At 40.1% G+C, this 19,433-nt stretch overlaps 1 protein-coding gene across 4 annotated transcripts in view; it reads right to left on the bottom strand.

Annotated features, from left to right (window-relative positions):
* Positions 1-19,433, bottom strand: part of SMCHD1 (structural maintenance of chromosomes flexible hinge domain containing 1) — a 153,818-nt gene that overhangs the window by 93,158 nt on the left and 41,227 nt on the right. For 3 of the 4 annotated variants that reach the window (XR_009454146.1, XM_059706537.1, XM_059706534.1), the window contains exons 11-17: positions 18,148-18,268; positions 17,886-18,069; positions 13,607-13,801; positions 11,252-11,365; positions 9,756-9,862; positions 8,874-8,956; positions 8,584-8,697 (exon numbers count right to left, since the gene is read on the bottom strand). Coding sequence is in view for 3 of the 4 variants with exons in the window: in XM_059706537.1 (XP_059562520.1) it covers positions 8,584-8,697; positions 8,874-8,956; positions 9,756-9,862; positions 11,252-11,365; positions 13,607-13,801; positions 17,886-18,069; positions 18,148-18,268 (918 nt within the window). In the remaining variant the exon portion in view is untranslated. The remainder of the gene's footprint in view (positions 1-8,583; positions 8,698-8,873; positions 8,957-9,755; positions 9,863-11,251; positions 11,366-13,606; positions 13,802-17,885; positions 18,070-18,147; positions 18,269-19,433) is intronic. The other variant, XM_059706536.1, reaches the window with a different exon arrangement.

Here is a 19,433-nt window from a genome sequence, read left to right as displayed (position 1 = left end):
GTGTTACAATAGCATCAAATATTCCTTTTTTTGCTATCATTTTTAAAAGTTATTTTGAAACTTTGAAAGATCTAAAGCAGATATTCAACTACAGCTAATCAAGCCCTGTTTCAGTGCTGCCCCTCCTAACGTTCTATAAAACTCATATGCCTGTGAAAATTAATAAACAGAAACCTCATTTAAAATGGAGTCCGAGTACATTGAAAAAAGAGACAGAGGAAGATATAAACAAGTGGAAGAATATACTGTGTTCATGAATTGGTAGAATTAACATCATTAAAATGTCCATACTACCCAAGGCAATCTACAGACTCAATGCAATCCCTATTAAAATAACAACAGCATATTTCACAAATCTAGAATATTCCAAAAATTTATGTGGAACCAAAAAAGACCCAAAATAGCCACAGCAATCTTGAGAAAGAAGAACAAAGTTGAGGGATCACAATACCAAATATCTAACTATACTACAAAGCCACCGTAATCAAAACAGCCTGATACTGGCATGAGAACAGGCATATCGATCAATGGGACAGAACAGAGACGCCACAAATTGACCCACACCATATGGTCAATTAATATTTGACGAAGGAGGCAAGAGCATACAACAGAATAAAGACAGCCTCTTCAATAAATGAAGCTGAAGGTATTGAATAGATACATGCAACAAAGTGAAACTAGTCTACCAACTTACATGATAAACAAGAATAAATTAAAAATGCATAAATGACAAATGTAATTTAGTGAAACCATAAAAATCCTACTAGAAAACAGGCAGTAGAATCTCAGATACCTCGCATAGCAGTATTTTTGCTGATACATCTCCTAGGGCAAGAGAAACAAAGGAAAAAATAAACAAATGGGACTACATCAAACTAAAAGGCTTCTGCATAGCAAAAGAAACCATCAACAAAATGAAAATAGAACTGTATGGGAGAACATATTTGCCAATGATACATCTGATAAAGGGTTATCTTTCAAAATATATGAAGAACTCATACAACTCAGGACCAAGAAGACAAAAAATCCAATGTAAAAAAATGGGCAAAAGACCTGAATAGACACTTTTCCAAAGAGGACACATAGATGGCCAACAGACATATGAAAAAACGTTCCACATCACTAATCATCAGAGAGATGCAAATAAAAAATACAATAAGGTATCACTTCACACCGGCCAGAATGATTACCATCAATAAAAAACAACAAGTGCTGGTGAGGATGTGGAGAAAAGGGAACCCTAGTACACTGCTGGTGGAAATGCAGACTGCTGCAGATACTGTGGGAAAAGGTATGGAGTTTCCTCAAAAAATTAAATATGGAACTGCTGTTTGTAGTGATCTCACTTCTGGGAATATATCCTAAGAATCCCAAAACACCAATCAGAAAGAATATATGCACCACTGTGTTCATAGCAGTGACAGCCCAAGAGCCCACCAGTACATGGGTGGATAAAAAAGCAGTGGTACATTTACACAATGGAATACTATGTGGCTGAAAAGAAAGAAGGATCTCTTAAACTTTGTGAAAAGCATGGATGAATCTGGAGATTATTATGCTAAGCGAAATAAGCCAGAGAAAGACAAATATCACACGATCTCACTTATATGTGGAATCTAATGAACAAAATAAACCAAGGAACAAAATAGGTCCGGAGGCATGGATGCATGGAACAAACTGACAGATCTCACAGGGCAGTGTGGTGGGACAGGAAGAGATGAACCAAAGAACATATATGCCCATGGACACAGACTATAGTGTGGGAAGGGCTAGGGTGGGACAAGGGCTGGGTGGAGGGGTAAAGGGGGGGAAATTGGGAACATCTGTAATACTGTGAACAATAAATAAATAATTTTTTTTCAAGATTAAAAAAGCACTGTTTATATAGAGTAATCTCTAAGATATAGAGATCTACTGTTAAGAGAAAAAAGCAAGAAATAAAAACATTCTTATATAAATAAAACATGCTATCTTTTTTGTAAAGAAAGGAAAGAAATATGAATACATTTGTTCTTGCTTAGAATTATAACAGGAAAATTAGGAAAGATAAACCAAAAAGTAATAAAATTACTACATAAAGAAGGAGAAAGAAAACAGAGCAGAGAAATAACATCAATTCTCTAAATATTCTTTATTATTTTTTACTTTGAAATGATGTTAATGACTTAAATATTTTTTAAAAACCCATTAAAACAAAGCAATTGATAAGCAAAACCGAAATGTATGTCAAGTAGATGATATAACCACATTAAAATGACAGAATTATTTTGAGTGATGTTAGAATTTTTTATAATTTGTACAGAGAACTTTAAGTACAACAGAGCTGCAAAAAGAGTCAAATTTAATTCAAAAGTCTTTTTAGTAGTAATTATATTAGTATTATTTTGAAACTATTTTAAAAGTTTCTGTTGAATTTTTTTTTAGAGAGAAAAGAAGGGACAGGGATAGAAACATTGATAAGAGAGAAACATCAATTGGCTGCCTCCTACACACACCCCACTGAGAATTTCAGGCATGTGCCCTGACTGGGAACCAGGTGACCTCTTGGTTCATGGATCGACGCTCAACCACTGAGCCACACCAGATGGGCAACTTTCTGTTGTAAGTATTACATAGCCCCCACTCCCAATTGACCCCTTGTAGCCAGCCTCTACCCCCACCCAGGCCTTCACCACCCTATTGTCCGTGTCCATAGGTTATGCATATATGCATATCAGTTTTCTGGTTGATCTCTTCCTACCCACCCCCACTTTCCTTCTGATTTTTAATTAATGTATTTTTGAACAAATACTTATTCATTATCTCCTATGTACTAGGTACTAGAAAAAAGTGAAGAATATAAACATTATCCTTGCTTTCATGGAGTTTCTATCTTTAAAGCAAGCAGTCCAACAAAATATATTGCCTATGGCGGCTGTATTCCAGAAAGGCAGTTAGGTAGCTGTGACAAAAAACTTAAAGATAACTCAAAGCCTAAATATTTACTACCCAATCCTTCACAAATACTTTGCTACCTTTGTTCTAAACAGCAAAAATACATTTAATAAATAACAGAGTTTTGAGTTATAAAGATAAATTTAAGGAAATAAATGTGAAACTAGAAAAACATAATGGAAAATATCTATCATTATTATTAGAAGTTTCTCTGACAAAGTGACAATCTGAACCCTGAAAAATAAAGCTTGTCAAAGATTAAAGCAGAAGAAACATATGCAAAGAAAGGTTTAGAGGTGGGAAAACTGGATTTGTATGGGAACAAAAAGAATGCAATTATGATTAGGAGTATGGTAAGTGAGGATGAAAATGGTATGAAATGAAGTTAAAGAGGGAGATAGCACTAGATCATGTGTGAAATCTTGCAGGTCTATTAAAATTCCACAGCTAACATCATACCTAAGGAAAGACTGAAAGCTTTACTTCTATTCAACACATTATTGAAAGTTCTAGCCAGGGTAATCAGGAAAAAAAGTAAAAGAATGCATTTGGAAAGGAAAACATAAAATGATCTCTGTTTATATGACAGTATCTTATATATATAGAAAACCCTAAAGATTTCACAAAAAATAGTTAAGAGTTAGAAAATTCAGTAAACTTGTGGGATACAAAATCATATTCATGGATTGTTGAGATGACAATAATACCCAACTGATCTACAAATTCAAATTTGATAATCCTTATCAAAACCCTAGTGACATGTTTTGCAGAAATAGAGAACCCATTCCAAATTCATATAAAATCTCAAGGATCCCAAAGAGCCAAAACAATCTTGAAAAGGAAGATAAAAACTGAAGGGACTCACACTGAACAGTGTGGTACTTACTCAGCCACAAAAAAAAAAAAAAAAAAAAAATTAACATCATGTAATTTGCAACAACATGGATGGAGCTGGAGGGTATTTTGGTAAGTAAAATACCACATAATTTCATTTGTAGAATCATGTGAAATCTAAAAAACAAAACTAATAAACAAACAGAACAAAAAACAGATAAATATAAGAAACAAACTTGGTGGTTACCAGAGAGGGGAAAGGTTGAAGGGTGGGCAAAATAGATGAAAGGGATTAAGAGAGGTACAAACTAACTTCCAGTTATAAAGTAAGTTGTGGGTTGTAATATAACACATAGGGAATATCTCTATATATAAAATTTATATATATAAAAGGCGAATATGCAAAGTGTCCCCTCGGGAGTTTGACTGGGAGACTGGGAGTTCGAGCACTCACTATGACATGTGCTGACCACCAGAGGGCAATGCGGAATGAAGGAAGGCCCTGGCCGGCAGCTGGAAGGCCCCGATTGGTCCTGATCACCGGCCAGGCCTAGGGACCCTACAAATGCACAAATTTCGTGCACCGGGCCTCTAGTCCTATATAATAAAAGGTTAATATGCAAATCGACTGAACAGCGGAACGACCGGTCTCTATGATGGTCACTGATGTCCAGGGGCAGACACTCAATGTAGGAGCTGCCTCCTGGTGGTCTGTGCGCTCCCACAAGGGGAACTCTGCTCAGCCAGAAGACAGGCTCATGGCTGGCGAGCGGCAGCGGCAGTGGCCTCTCCTGCCTCTGCGGCAGGGCTAAAGATGTCCAACTATCAGGTTAGGCCCGCTACCTACCCCCAGGGGCTCCCAGACTGCAAGAGGGCATAGGCTGGGCTGAGCGACCCCCCCCCCCAAATGCATGAATTTCGTGCACCAGGACTCTAGTATATCCTACCTAATCAAAGAGAAACATGGTAATTAGCTGTACCTCCGACATGCTTCCCATTGGCTAATCAGGGTGATATGCAAATTAACTGCCAGCCAAGATGGCGGCCGGCAGCCAGGCACTAAAGCAAACAGGAGGCTTGCTTGCTTCAGTGACGGAGGAAGCCAACGTTCCCCGCCTGCCACTGCTGGGCTCTGAGCTTGCTCTCTAAGAAACATTGTTGCAAATACAGAAGCTAAATAAAACCCCAGAAACCTGCTTTCAATCAGCTGGGATCTCAGAGCTGGAGTCGCAACAAAGTTTCAAATACAGAAGGTAAACAAAGGCCAGAAACCTGCTTTAGCAGCCGAGGTCTGAGCTAAAGCCGGCTCTCAGCTCCAGTGACAGCCATAGAAGGTAAATAAATCCCAAAATAAAACAAAAAAGAAAAAAAGGAGAGGTTGGGAGCTTCAGTCACCCGCCAGCCTGAAAACGGCCCTCAGCCCCTCACCCAGACTGGCCAGGCACCCCAGTGGGGACCCCCACCCTGAAGGGGGTGTTACCAGCTGCAAACAGCCATCATCCCCTCACCCAGGCTGGCCAGGCACCCAAGCGGAACCCCCACCCTGTTCCAGGACACCCTTCAGGGCAAACCAGCCAGCCCCCACCCATATACCAGGCCTCTATCCTATATAGTAAAAGGGTAATATGCCTCCCAGCACCGGGATCAGCAGAGCCGCGAGGCTTCCATGCCTGGGATTAGTGGAGGCACAAGGCCTCCCGAACCCGGGATCAGTGGAGCCGCGAGGCCTCCTGGCACTGGGATCAGTGGAGTCGCGAGGCCTCCTAGCACCGGGATCAGCGGAGCAGCGAGGCCTCCCAGCACTGGGATCAGCGGAGCCATGAGGCCTCCCAGCACTGGGATCAGCGGAGCCATGAGGCCTCCTGGCCCCTGCAGCAGCGTGATAGGGGGCAGCGCCCAACCCCCCTGATCGCCCTGTGGCTCTGTGTGTGACAGGGGGTGGGGCCACAACCTCCCTATCCGCCCAGCTCTGTTCGTGAAAGGGGAAGGCGTCCCAACCCCCTGATCGGCCCTGCTCTGTGCCTGATAGGGGGGAGCTCCCCAAACCCCTGAACGGCCCTGCCCTGTGTGTGACAGGGTGCGGCGCCCCAACACCCCCATGGGCCCTGCTCTGTGTGTGACGGGGTGGAGCCGCAACTTCCCCATCGGCCCTTCCCTGAGTGTGACAGTGGGGAGTGCCCCAGCCCCCGATCGGCCGTGCTCTGTGGGTGATGGGGCTGCACCCCAACCTCCCCATCGACCCTGCCTTGAGTGTGACAGGGGGTGGCGCCCCAACCCCCCAATCGGCCCTACCCTGAGAGTGACTGAGGGTGGCATCGCAACTTCCTGATCGGCCCTGCTCTGTGCGTGACAGGGGGAGCTCCCCAAGCCCTGATCGGCCATCCTCTGTGTGTGACAGGGTACGGAGCTCCAACCACCCTGATGGGCTCTGCTCTGTGTGTGACAGGGGGCAGCGCCCCAATCACCTGAACAGCCAGCTCTGTATGTGACAGGGGTGGCATCACAACCCCCTGATCTGCCCTGCTCTGTGCATGACAGGGGGTGGTGCCGCAACCTCCCCATAGACTCTGCCTTGAGTGTGACAGGGGGCGGCGCCCCAACCCCCCAACTGGCCCTACCCTGAGCGTGACTGTGGGTGGCATCGCAACCTCCTGATCCACCCTGCTCTGTGTATGACAGGGGGCGGCGCCCCAACTCCCCAATCGGACCTGCTCTGAGCCCGACCAGGGGCTGCACCTAGGGATTGGGCCTGCCCTCTGCCACCCGGGAGTGAGCCTAAGCCAGCAAGTCGTTATCTCCCGAGGGGTCCCAGACTGTGAGAGGGCACAAGTGGGGCTGAGGGACACGCTCCCCCCGCCCCCCCGCCAGTGCACAAATTTTTGTGCACCGGGACTCTAGTATATTTATAAAAGCCTAAGTGACCAGCCGACTGGCCGGTAGTTATGATGCACACTGACCACCATGGGCAGATGCTCGACACAGGAGCTGCCGAACAACAGTAACTTTGCAGAGTGCCCTCTTGCACTATGGGACCCCTCGGGGGATGTCAGAGTGCCAGTTTCGGCCCAATCCCCACAGGCCAGGCCGAGGGACCCCACCTGCCAGAGGGACCCCACTCACTTTGCAGACATCTTTTGAGCCCCGGTGCCACCCCAGGTGTAGCCAGCCTGTGAGGGACTGTGGGAGGTTTGCTCTAGGGCATGTATGGCCCATCTCGCTCAGTCCCACCCCCGCTGGCCACCTTCTAATTAATTTCCTTTCAATGTGCACGAATTCATGCACCACGCCTCTAGTTGTCAATAATAAATGTAACAACTTTGTATGATAACAGAAGGTAACTAGAATTATAGTGGGAATCATTTAATAATTTATATAAATATCAGAATTACTTATGATGTACATCTGAAGCTAATGGATACTGTAGGTCAATTATATGTCAATAAAATTTTTTTAAAACCAACCCACAAAAACAACAACAATGTGGTACTGTCATAATGACAGACATATAGACCAATGGAATTCAATACAGCACCCTTCCATATACAGTTAAATGATTTTTGAAAAGGATACCATGACCATTCAATGAGGAAAGAAGTCTTTTTGACAAATGATGCTGGGAAAACTGAGTATCCCCATGCAAAAGAAGTTAACCATATTTTTTAAAAAAGTTAACCTATATAAAAGTCAACTCAAAATGGATCAAATAATAAAACTAGGAGCTAAAACTGCAAAACTCATAGAAGTAAACATTCAAGAAAAGCTTCATAACATTGGATTTGGCAATGACTTATTGTATATGACATTGAAAACACAGGCAACAAAAGCAAAAATAGACAAAGTGGACTATATCAAAATCTAAAACTTTTCTGCATCAAAAAACACCATCAATAGGGTAAAAAGGCAACCCACGGAGTCAAAGAAAATACCTACAAATCATATTATCTGACAAGGGATTATTGCACAAACCATATATAGAACTCCTACAAAGCAACAACAAAAAAACACCAATCTAATTTAAAAATGGGCAAAGGACTGGAACAAACATTTCTAAAAGAAGATGTAGAGATGGCCAAAAAGCATATGAAAAGATGCTCAACTTCACTGATCATTAGGGAAATGCAAATCAAAACCACAATAAGATATCAATCATAACAATGAGGATGACCTTAAAATAAAACAAAATAGCATGTTGGCAAGGATGTGGAGATACTGGAACCCTTCTATATTGCTGATGGGAATGTATAATGGTACAGTCACTGTGTGGACAATGGATAAAAAAGTTAAACAAGGTGACTCAAGATTGCCGGGAGCCGGTCCATCCTTGCTGTTTCAAGGGACCTGGCATATATGGCATACGGTTCTTAATATGTTTGCTCACCTTCTTGGCGCTGTGTTTGGACCTGCTGGGGTTGGACCCCGGCACAAGATGAGCAATAATACCCCCTTCTTTCCTCTTTACCAAAGAGTGGGTAAGGCTTATTATGTGAACCAAATACTTTTGGCCAACAGGTTCTGAGCCACAGTTTATCTACTTAGAGGGGATTTAAAGATTATTTACATTCCTATCTAGTACAAATTGTTATAGATGTATTTTAGCCCATATAGTTACCTACATGGGAAAATTTAGAATAAAGTTTTTTTTAAAAAAAACCTAAGATTATCAATTAAAAAACAAATTATTCATAACACATTTGAAATTCCTAACTTTAATAAAATCTAAGATTGCTACGTTGTCCTTAATTATATGAATATATTAAAATCTGTATTACACATTTAAGAACAATATTAAAGATCCAAATTAGGTTTTATACTTACTGTGTAATATAACTTTGAGCTCAACCAGTAGTTTCTTTGACCCTCCATGACCTGTTCCTGGAAGCTTTTGCATCGCTTCTCCTTTTTTATTCAGTATTTCAATCCTTAATGCACCTATTATACCAAAATTTAAAGTAAGAATGTCTTAGTTACACCCAATAATCTGATGAACTTGCCAGGTCTTTACACTGAATTTTAATTTTTCATGGTCTTTTACATATTGGGAATGTAAGACACAAGAAAAGCCTTTTTTCAGTATTAAGAAAAAAACAAACAAAGCAAAAACATACCAATGGTAGTTCCAGCAGGCCTAATTTCATTTGGAAATAATTCATCTCCTTCAGGCCAAGTTACTGACAACCTATCAGGAAGCCTAATAGGAAACCGGCAGATTAATGTTTAAGCCCACATTTTAAAAAAATTAACATTTTGAGTATTTCTCCGTATTATAAATTATTTTGCTACAAAACACTTGAGTTTCACAAACTATGTTAATTATGGTGTTAATTAGAAAATAGAAGTTACAAGAAATTTCAGCTTTTCTCATATATTTTCAAAGGTTAAACCTGAACTTCTATATGACTAATAATCTAAAAGTTTTCTCCACCTTAACCATCACTGTGGCTACTGAAAAGTCAGGCAAAACCTCTTGGTATTAAGAGCCAGAAATTGTCAATTTTTCATAATTTTTCATTTATTATAAAAGTTACCCTTTGGAGATATAATAAATTCTTAAGAACAGAAGGATTACCAGTTAGATTCAGTGAGAATCAAAATGTCCCCATCATTAGCTATACAAGAGTCACAGATAGAATTTTGTTTTTCTATTTCCTTTTACTTCTCTTGCATTAATCTTTACCTCTCAGAAGTTACAATTTTCCTCTTGTTGTAGGCCAAAGTTGTTTTTTCTTTAACATATCCTAATCATAGTGCCTATAATAGTGATACTTTAGATATATAAAATTTCCTCTTTTTTCTGTAAAACAAATATAGGATCCTAATTTTATAACTAGAGGTCTCGATTTTTTAATGTTATTTGTCATAATATATACATATAGACTACAAATGCCCTATTAGAAGAGCATAACAACACACTCAAGAATAGTTGAAAGTACTATGATCTACTCTTGATTTTTTTTTATTGTTATCATGCATCTTGAAATGAGAATTACCTTGCCATTTCATCTTCTACATATTTTTTTACAGCTTTCTCAGCAAAGGTCCTATCCAGTTTTGCAATTGGCACAATTTTTGTTTCATCATACAGTGCTCGTGGTTCCTAAATCAATAAATTAAATTTGTATCAACCTTGCAAAGAAAACTATTTGAATTTAGCTGAAATAAAAACATTCATTTATTTCTTCTAAAAAAATATATTTATCCTCATTAAATATATAAATTCATAATAGTTATTATTATTACACATCTGTGTTTATTTCCATTTTTCATGTTACCTCCTTAGGCCTAATTAAATACCATTCAAATATTAACAAGAGCATGGTATAGAGATAAAACCCACTCTAGTTTTAGAATCAGTCATTTTTTTAAATTTTAAAGTTTTTATTGCCATTTATTCCCTCTATGCCCTCTTCTACCAACACATATCCCCCTCCATCCCTGCAATCACCATACCATTGTCCATGTCCATGTGTTCTCTCTCTTTTTTTAAAATATATTTGTACTGATTTCAAAGAGGAAGGGAGCGGGAGAGAGAGAAACATCAATGATGAGAGAGAATCATTGATTGGCTGCCTCCTGCACGCCCCCTACTGTGAGTTGAGCCCGCAACCTGGGCATGTGCCCTTGACCAGAATCGAACCCAAGACCCTCCAGTCCGCAAGCCGACACTCTATCCACTGAGCCAAGCCAGATAGGGCCACGAGTTCTCTTTTTACACGCTTTTTTACTCAATCTGTGCCCACAACACCTCCTCTCCCAGAGCTGTCTCCCTGCTCTCTATGAGTGTCTATTTTGTTTCTTAGTTCAGTTTGTTCATTAAATTCCACATATGAGTTAAATCGTATGGTACTTGTCTTTCTCTGGCTGGCTTATTTCACTTAACATAATGTTAGAATAATTCATTCTTAAGAGAATTCTGGCTCTAGTGTTTACTAGTTTGTGGGCCTTGGATGAAATGTGCACTTTACAAAATCATTGTGATAAGTAGCAATAATATATGTATACTTGTTAAACATTGGGCATACAAATGTTAAATTCTATAGATTATTAAAACCACCAAATACGAAATATAAAAACACATGCTGACACTACCGAATGGAAAAACCTGATGGCTGTTTTCTTCCCCTTTTTATTTTCTTTTATTCTTTTAAAAACCTTTTGTACCTTGCCCTAACTGGTTTGGCTCAGTGGATAGAGCGTCAGCCTGCGGACTGAAGGGTCCCAGGTTCGATTCCGGTCAAGGGCATGTACCTTGGTTGCGGGCATATCCCCATTGGGGGGTGTGCAGGAGGCAGCTGATTGATGTTTCTCTCATCTCATCGATGTTTCTAACTCTATCCCTCTCTCTTCCTCTTTGTATAAAATCAATAAAAAATATATTTTAAAAAAGAAAAAGAAAAAATCTTTATACCTTTATTTCTACATTTAAGCAAAAGTAAATGGTATCAACAGACTTTCAATAAATATTTTGTATTACTTGTTGTCTTACCATTGCAATTTGGACCTCTCCTCCAGTAGCATATACTTCTCCATCATGATTACCATAAAGAAAAAATTTTTCTATGCTTCCATAAAAAAGAGGAAGTGTCTTGATTGTCTTCACCTAATATTTAGTTTTGAAAGAAGACTTAATGTTAATATTTACTAAGAGAAACAGGTTTAATAGAATAATTATTTCACAGAACCATTTTATACAAAGGAAAAAACTTGGTATCTATCACTAGAAAAATGAATTTTTTAAAAATCATTCTAATATTCTAATAAGTTAGAATTTTGAAGTTCTCTACTTATTCTCAACACATTTTAAAGACACAGTACCTTTTTCATACGAAAATGTCATAGCTATGCATGTGTCTAAAAGGTCCATAACTCCTTCAAAGTAATTATTATAAATACCAAAGTATCTCAAATCTTTTTCCACCATAAAATCTGGCTTTCAGACTATCAACAACGACTTACAAACTCCAACTAGTTATCACTTCCTTCAAATAAATTAGCTTAATATTGCCTATAGCATTTCTTTTCCTTACATGGCTTAAACAAATCAGAGTAATTTCCATATCCAGCTCAGAAATTCTCGATAAGAACTATAAGAGTTGATACCTCATCTACCTTTCCAGTCTAATTTCTAAACTATTTCTCTTCACATACACATAGCCCAAGTCTACTGCTTGCTGTCTCCCTGAACTTACAAATATCTTTGTCTATGCTCAAATTACCTCTCTGAGAAGGAATTTGACAAAGCTGATCACTCCCTCTTTCTTAAAACTCTTCAATTGACTTCCATATTCTCCTACTTTCCTTCTATCTCACCAGCTTTCCCTCTTACTCTTGTCAGCTCCCCATTTTTCATTCTAATCCCTAAATATTAGAAAAACAAGAATGTAGCTACACACAGTACTTCTAAGTGATTGCATCCAAAACCCATTTTTAAATAAATGACAATGATTCTCACGTTTATGGAGAGAATACACAACCTCCTACCTTTGTAATAATCTGTGTAAACCTGAATCTACACTTCTTTTGAGGTCCTTACAAAAGCTGTTTCCTGACCAAAGAATTTCATGATTTACACTCTTCTCCTAGACCCCTGGTTGGCAAACTGCAGCTCGCGAGCCACATGTGGCTCTTTGGCCCCTTGAGTGCGGCTCTTCCACAAAATACCACGTGCGGGCACGCATACAGTGTGAATGAAACTTCGAGGCCCATGCGCAGAAGTCGGTTTTCAGTCTGGGTGAGTCTATTTTGAAGAAGTACTGTTGATATTTGGCTCTGTTGATTAATGAGTTTGCCGACCACCGTCCTAGGCCCATTCAAAGTCAGAAAATTTTCTCCTCACCTTCTAAATTGTCAAAGAACTATTCATTCTTTTTCCATAGTTATCACCTTCTGACATATTATTATTTACTAGAGACCTGGTGCACAAAAAGTTGTGCACTCGGGGGGTCCCTTAGCCTGGCCTGTGCCCTCTCGCAGTCTGGGACCCCTCGGGGGATGTCCACCTGCTGGCTTAGGCCCGCTCCCCGGGGGATTGGGCCTAAGATGGCAGACAGACATCCCTCTGGCAGCCCAGGAGCCCTCGGGGGATGTCCACTTGCCAGCGGGGAACAGGCCTAAGCTGCAGTCGGACATCCTTAGTGCTGCTGAGGAGGCAGGAGAGGCTCCCACCACCACCGCTGCGCTGACAGCTGGCAGCCTGGCTTGTGGCTGAGCAGAACTCCCCCTATGGGAGCGCACTGACCACCAGGGGGTAGCTCCTGCATTGAGAATCTGCCCCCTGGTGGTCAGTGTGTGTCATAGTGACCAGTCATTCCCAGTCGTTCTGCTGTTAGGGTCAATTTGCATATTACCCTTTTATTACATAGGATGTTTAGGTTATCTATTTTTAAGTTGTAATCTCCCTAAAGACAACGCACATCTAATAGATCTCTGAATTCTCCACAACGCAAAATCTATGGCAACTTACAAGCAGCACATAACAAAATTTGCTAAAAAGTCATAATTTCAAATCACATTAAAAAACATTGAAAATATCTATTTGAATAAAGTTTATTGCAAGAAACAATAAAAACCTTGCTAACTGAGCCTTAGGCAACAAGCAAGTTTTTTTTTTGTTTGTTTGTTTTTAATGCCATGTTAAATTATGGAATTAAAATCAGTTTGACCTTCTCATTTTTTCCTGGCTCCTGAGGAACCAATCAATACATACATTATTTTTAGTTGTTGTTAAATTCTAATACATCCAACCAATGTCACCCCAATAAATTCAATAAAATTTTAAATTCTAGTACATCTATTAGTTTCAAATTCTACTAAATACTGAATCAAAAAAAGTTAAACCTACCATCTGTCCTGCTTTGTATATTTTTCCATCCCATTCTATTGCTGAGTATGTGGCCCAGGGGCCCTGCTTTTTAGAAGGAAGATCAGAACGTGTAATTATTCCTTTAAAAAGTGTAAATTTTATTTGTTTGTCATACTTTTCATGACAGTCTTTGAGCCAGAAAGAAAATTCTCTGTCAATTTTCACTCGTTGCTCCTGTAAAATTTAAAAACATTCTATGAAATATGGTTAACATATACAACCATGGACACTTGTCATTCATTCCATTTTTTCTTTCCCACCCAGAAAACCTAATAAAAAGCTAAAATATTTTGCTGGATTTTTCTCCCATACAAATTTAGATTTCTAACAAAACCAGTATTACAGAAAGCAAATCTTTATTATCATCTTTGGAACCAAGTCTCAATGGTCAACACCAACAAAACTTTACTTCCTTGCTTTAAATTTTAGGGTACAAAAAAAATTATGAACAGCAGAGGCAATGAGAAAGGGGTAAATGGAACCCTTATCACTGTGAATCACGCACATTCTCAACAGGGTAATAAATAACTTTTTATGTATCAAGAACAGAGATACGTAAATATAGTACATAAACATATGTAAGGCATATCTATGGTATTAAAATATCATGGGGGAAAGCAATAAGAAAAAAAAAGTGTAAAAAAGGTTCCTGATGAGGGTGATAATAAAAAAAAGGGTTGAGAAACCCTGCTATGCAAAACACATTTTTCCTTTTAATTATGTAATGCATATTACCTATCCCAAAAATTAAATCATAAGGTAAAAACAGTGTTTTCTAAGAATATATAATACAATATTATTGCTTATCATTCTTCACCCTGCTGGGAAATAGTTTAGAGATTTATACTCAAACATAACCTGCAATGTATTGTTTAATGCCTGTCTTCAGAAGAATGAATAAGAAAAACAATCTCCATCCACATTACATGCTTTTACAGAAGACAATGCACAAAATTACAAAAGTTCATTTCTTTCTCCATCCCTTTCTCCGTATTATACTATTTCCAAATGAAAATGGGGCAAAATTAAAAATGATTTCAGCTTTGAATAAGAAATACATGTACTTGGTAAAAACTCAAAAATGGCAAGTTTCAAAGAAAACTTCCCCAAATACTTTTCCCAGGTACCAACTCCTTTCCGAACAGCAAAACGCTGTTGTCACTTTGTCAACTTGACAGGGATGTTAACATTATTAGCTAGGAATGGAACAGTCTGGGTACATTTTTACACTGCACTTCAATGTATAGCCTGTGTATTAGAAAAAATTATTCTAAGCTAAAATGTAAAGAAGTCTTAGGATTCATTAACAACCAAATTACCAGATGCATTAATTAATTGCAGACATTTAGTAATGTGTTAAAGGAAAATGTTACAAGTGTGGCAAGGTGACAGTTAATCTAGGAGAGGAGTATGTGGGTACTCATTATAATATTCTTTCAACTTTTCTATGTATTTAAAATTCCCAAAATTAGAAAATACATATTTTAAAATGCAATGTGACAAAGAAACAGAATTAAACTATTGTGGGTAACTTTTGGAAAGACCAAATTGTTCAATAAATGTTGGATAGTTAATAGTAATATATCTATCATGTTTAAGTACAAGTAAGACTTTTCTCAGGGGATAATTCTTTAAACATATCTTAATCTTCCATGATTCAGAATCTTTTAACAGCAAAATGAATTTCAACATCTTGTAGGAATGACTGACTATAAATACTGCAGGCTATTGTGTTTACTGTCCAGCAATTTTAGGTTCACAATAAATGCACCCATTTCTTTGCAACTCAACACTGAACTACTGAAAGAGTAGTATATCAAGTAAAAGTTTCTGAAGTATTTGGATAGAAGAAAAATACAACAGTACACTAGTTCTACTCAATTTAAAAAAACAAAAACTATCATTCTTCTTTTATTAATCAATGCATGTATTTTAAAACTGACCAATATCAAATCACCTTTTAGCCCAAAATATTTCAGTTCTACCTCAACTTCACCCTTAAGATTAGATTAAAATTGCATAGTTTGGTTATTAAAATACAAAAACAGCCCTGTATTAGATAATATTGTTCTTATATGCTCTCATTAAGTGGATATTCTTCTATAGCTCCTATTCACTATGGTCATGGTCTTGATATTAATAAAGAACTTTAAATTTTACCCCAAATCATCTAACCATTAGCCATTGTTAAAACTTTGTTTTTAAAATTGATTTTTAGAAGGGGGGGAAGAGAAATATTCATTTGTTGTTCCACTTATTTATATATTCATTAGAGGCCCAGTACCTGGCCAGCCTGGGTGAGGGGCTGATGGCTGTTTACAGGCTGGTCAAGCCCCCCAGTGGAGACCCTCACCCCATGGGGGTGTGGCCTGCCTGGATGAGGGGCTGAGGGCTGTTTGCAGGCTGGCCACAGCCCCTTCATGGTGGGGGTCCTACTGGGGTGCCTGGCCAGCCTGGGTGAGTGGCTGATGGCCGTTTTCAGGCTGGCCATGGCCACCAGCTGGAAGCAGGTTTCTGGGATTTATTTAACTTCTACTAGAGGCCCGGTGCACAAAAATTTGTGCACTCAGGGGGGAGGGGGGGTCCCTCAGCCCGGCCTGTGCCCTCTCGCAGTCTGGGACCCCTCGGGAGATAACGACCTGCTGGCTTAGGCCTGCTCCCGGGTGGCAGAGGACAGGCCCAATCCCTAGGTGCAGCCCCTGGTCGGGCTCAGAGCAGGGCCGATTGGGGAGTTGGGGCGCCACCCCGTCATGCACAGAGCAGGGTAGATTGGGAGGTTGTGATGCCACCCTCAGTCACGCTCAGGGTAGGGCCAATTGGGGGGTTGGGGCACCGTCCCGTCACACTCAAGGCAGGGTGGATGGGGAGGTTGCGGCACCACCCCGTCACACACAGAGCAGGGCCAATCAGGGGGTTGGGGCGCTGCCCCCGTCACACACAGAGCAGGGCTCATCAGGGGGTTGGGGCACCGCCCTCTATCACCCACGGAGCAGGGCCGATCAGGGAGTTGGGGCGCCGCCACTCTCACACTCAGGGCAGGGCCAATGGGGAGGTTATGGCTCTACCCCATCACACACAGAGCAGGGCCCGTGGTGGGGGGGGGGGTTGGGGAGCTCCCCCCTATCAGGCACAGAGCAGGGCTGCTCAGGGGGTTGGGGCCCCGCCCCCTGTCACACACAGAGCCGCAGGGCGATCAGGGGGTTTGGGCGCTGCCCCCTGTCACGCTGATCCCGGTGCCGGGAGCATGTTACCCTTTTACTATATAGGGTAGAGGCCTGGTGCATGGGTGGGGCCAGCTGGTTTGCCCTGAAGGGTGTCCTGGTTCAGGGTGGGGGTCCCCACTGGGGTGCCTGGCCAGTCTGGGTGAGGGGCTGAGGGCTGTTTTCAGGCTGGGAGTGACTGAAGTTCCCAACCACTCCTTTTTTTCTTTTTTTTTTTTATTCTGGGCCAGCTTTACCTTGAGGCTTGGCTCCAGCTCTTAGGCCTCCCTGGCCTTTGCTTACAATGTTGCCAATCTGCTGGCTGAAGTCAGGCGGTATTTGTTACAATGTTTCTTAAACTGCCCGCTCAGAGGCCAGGCGGGGAACGTTGGTTTCCTCCAAAGATCCTCCATCACTGAGGCAAGCAAGCCTCATGTTAGTTTCAAGCTGCCTGGCTGCCAGCCGCCATCTTGGCTGACAGTTAATTTGCATATCTCGCTGATTAGCCAATGAAAAGGGTAGCGGTCGTACACCAATTACCATGTTTCTCTTTTATTAGTGTAGATAATTGAAACTTTGTAGCCTTAAGCGGAGCCCAGGCTCCCAGTGCTTCCTTGAGCGGAGGCCAGCCCAGTTGGAAGCAGGTTATCTGGGATTTATTTATCTTCTATAATTGAAACTTTGTAGCCTTGACCGGAGCTCAGGGCTGGCCAGGGCAGGTGGGAAGCTTGGCTTCCTCCATTGCCAGGACAACCAAGCCTCCTGCTGGCTCCAGCTCCGTGGCCGCTGCCATCTTTATGACGTACTGATGCACTGAGGGTGTGATAGTTAATTTGCATATTACCCTTTTATTAGATACATTGGTTGATTACTGTATGTGCCCTGACCGGGGATGGTATGAACACATAAATCCTCATAGGAAAAATTTACACATAGCCTTTTGATTAAATAAAATGAAAAGTATACAAAATGTCTTATAAATCTACACTAATAGTGACTTTTGTTGTACATAAAATAGAACATTTGCAAATATTCAAAACTTATATTTACAATCATACCTGTCCATTTGAAATCCTTGTAAAAAGGGTGTTCTTATCTTTCAATTTTAGCTCAAGATCCATAAAAGTCAGTTTATTTGTGCTGACCTGGAATCTGTCATTAGTGAATAATGCACCAGATATTCTATTGTAGCACTCGATTGGTACAAGCCCTCTCTTCTTAGGAGGAGCACACCAGTCAAAGCTTGAATAGAACAAAATATTAGTTAGTAAAAAGATTAGGTTATAAAACAATATAATTTCAGCAAAAACAAAAACTTACTCTTCAACAGATGTATATGGTATTAGTCGTCCATTCCAAAAACATTCAAAAATAGGCCTTTTTCCTCTTGCAGCTTTCTCAATTATATAACAATCATCATCATCATCTTCATCTTTTAATTCTAGAGCGCAGGAATGAAAAAAATGTTTATTGCTATCAAGTATATGAAATTTTTAAAAAGTATATGAAACTTTTGTCACTTTCATCAATTTCTATAAGTAAAATGTTCAAGTTGCTTCAGAGAAATGGTAACTAAAACTCACTATTGTTAACGTTGTATTCAGAAAAGTTAAGGTAGCTTTATTCTTAGTTTGTCCTCAGAATAAAATATTCCAAAGTGGTTATACATTACCAATGGGGTTTCTCATTTAAAAGCCAAGAATTGCTGGCTAGCATGCTCAGTGGTTGAGTGTTGACTTATGAACAAGGAGGTCACAGTTTGTTTCTGGTCAGGGCACATGCCCAGGTTGCAGGCTCGAACCCTAGTGTGGAGCATGCAGGGAGCAGCTGGTCGATGGTTTTCTCTCATCATTGATGCTTCTCTCTCTCTCTCTCTCTCTCTCTCTCTCTCTCTCTCTCTCTCTCCTGCTCCCCCTTTCCCTCTCCTTTTTTCTCTGAAATCAATAAAAATATTTTTAAAAATAAATAAAGTCAATAATTACTTATATATTAATCAATGTGTTAGGAGCTATACTAGCTAATAAAATTGCAATCATTAAAACCTGTTTATAAAGCAAAAGAGTCACATATCCAAAGACATTGTGCTCTAGCACAATACCTCTTCCCTACAAATATAGGAGCATAAATCCTATGCCTAAAACACAAGTTTCAGCCCAGCTGACATGGCTCAGTGGTTGAGTGTTGACCTATGAACCAGGAGGTCATGGTTCGACTCCTATTCAGGGCACATGCCTAGGTTGCAGGCTCAATCCCCAGTGTGGGGATTGCAGGAGGCAGCTGACCAATGACTCTCTCTCATCATTGATGTTTCTATCTCTCTCTCCTCCCTTCCTTTCAGAAATCAATTAAAATATATTTTTAAAAAAACAACAACAAAAGAGACAAGTTTCACAATTTTGTCAGAACTAGTATGTTCACTTAAATATTAGCTGGGAAACTTATAGTATCTAGCAGCAGCAAGTTTGTCTAGTTTGGGCAAATTAACCAATAATACTAAATTTAAGTTAAACTTATATAAACTATTAAATTTTTGAAGATCAGATCCAGGTGATACAGCAGAAATTATAATATGTAATTATAATATCTTACAAACCATCAAACACATA

The sequence above is a fragment of the Myotis daubentonii genome, chromosome 8 (genome assembly GCF_963259705.1).
Source record: "Myotis daubentonii chromosome 8, mMyoDau2.1, whole genome shotgun sequence".
Taxonomy (NCBI): domain Eukaryota; kingdom Metazoa; phylum Chordata; class Mammalia; order Chiroptera; family Vespertilionidae; genus Myotis; species Myotis daubentonii.
This window is presented reverse-complemented; position numbering and strand designations above follow the sequence as displayed.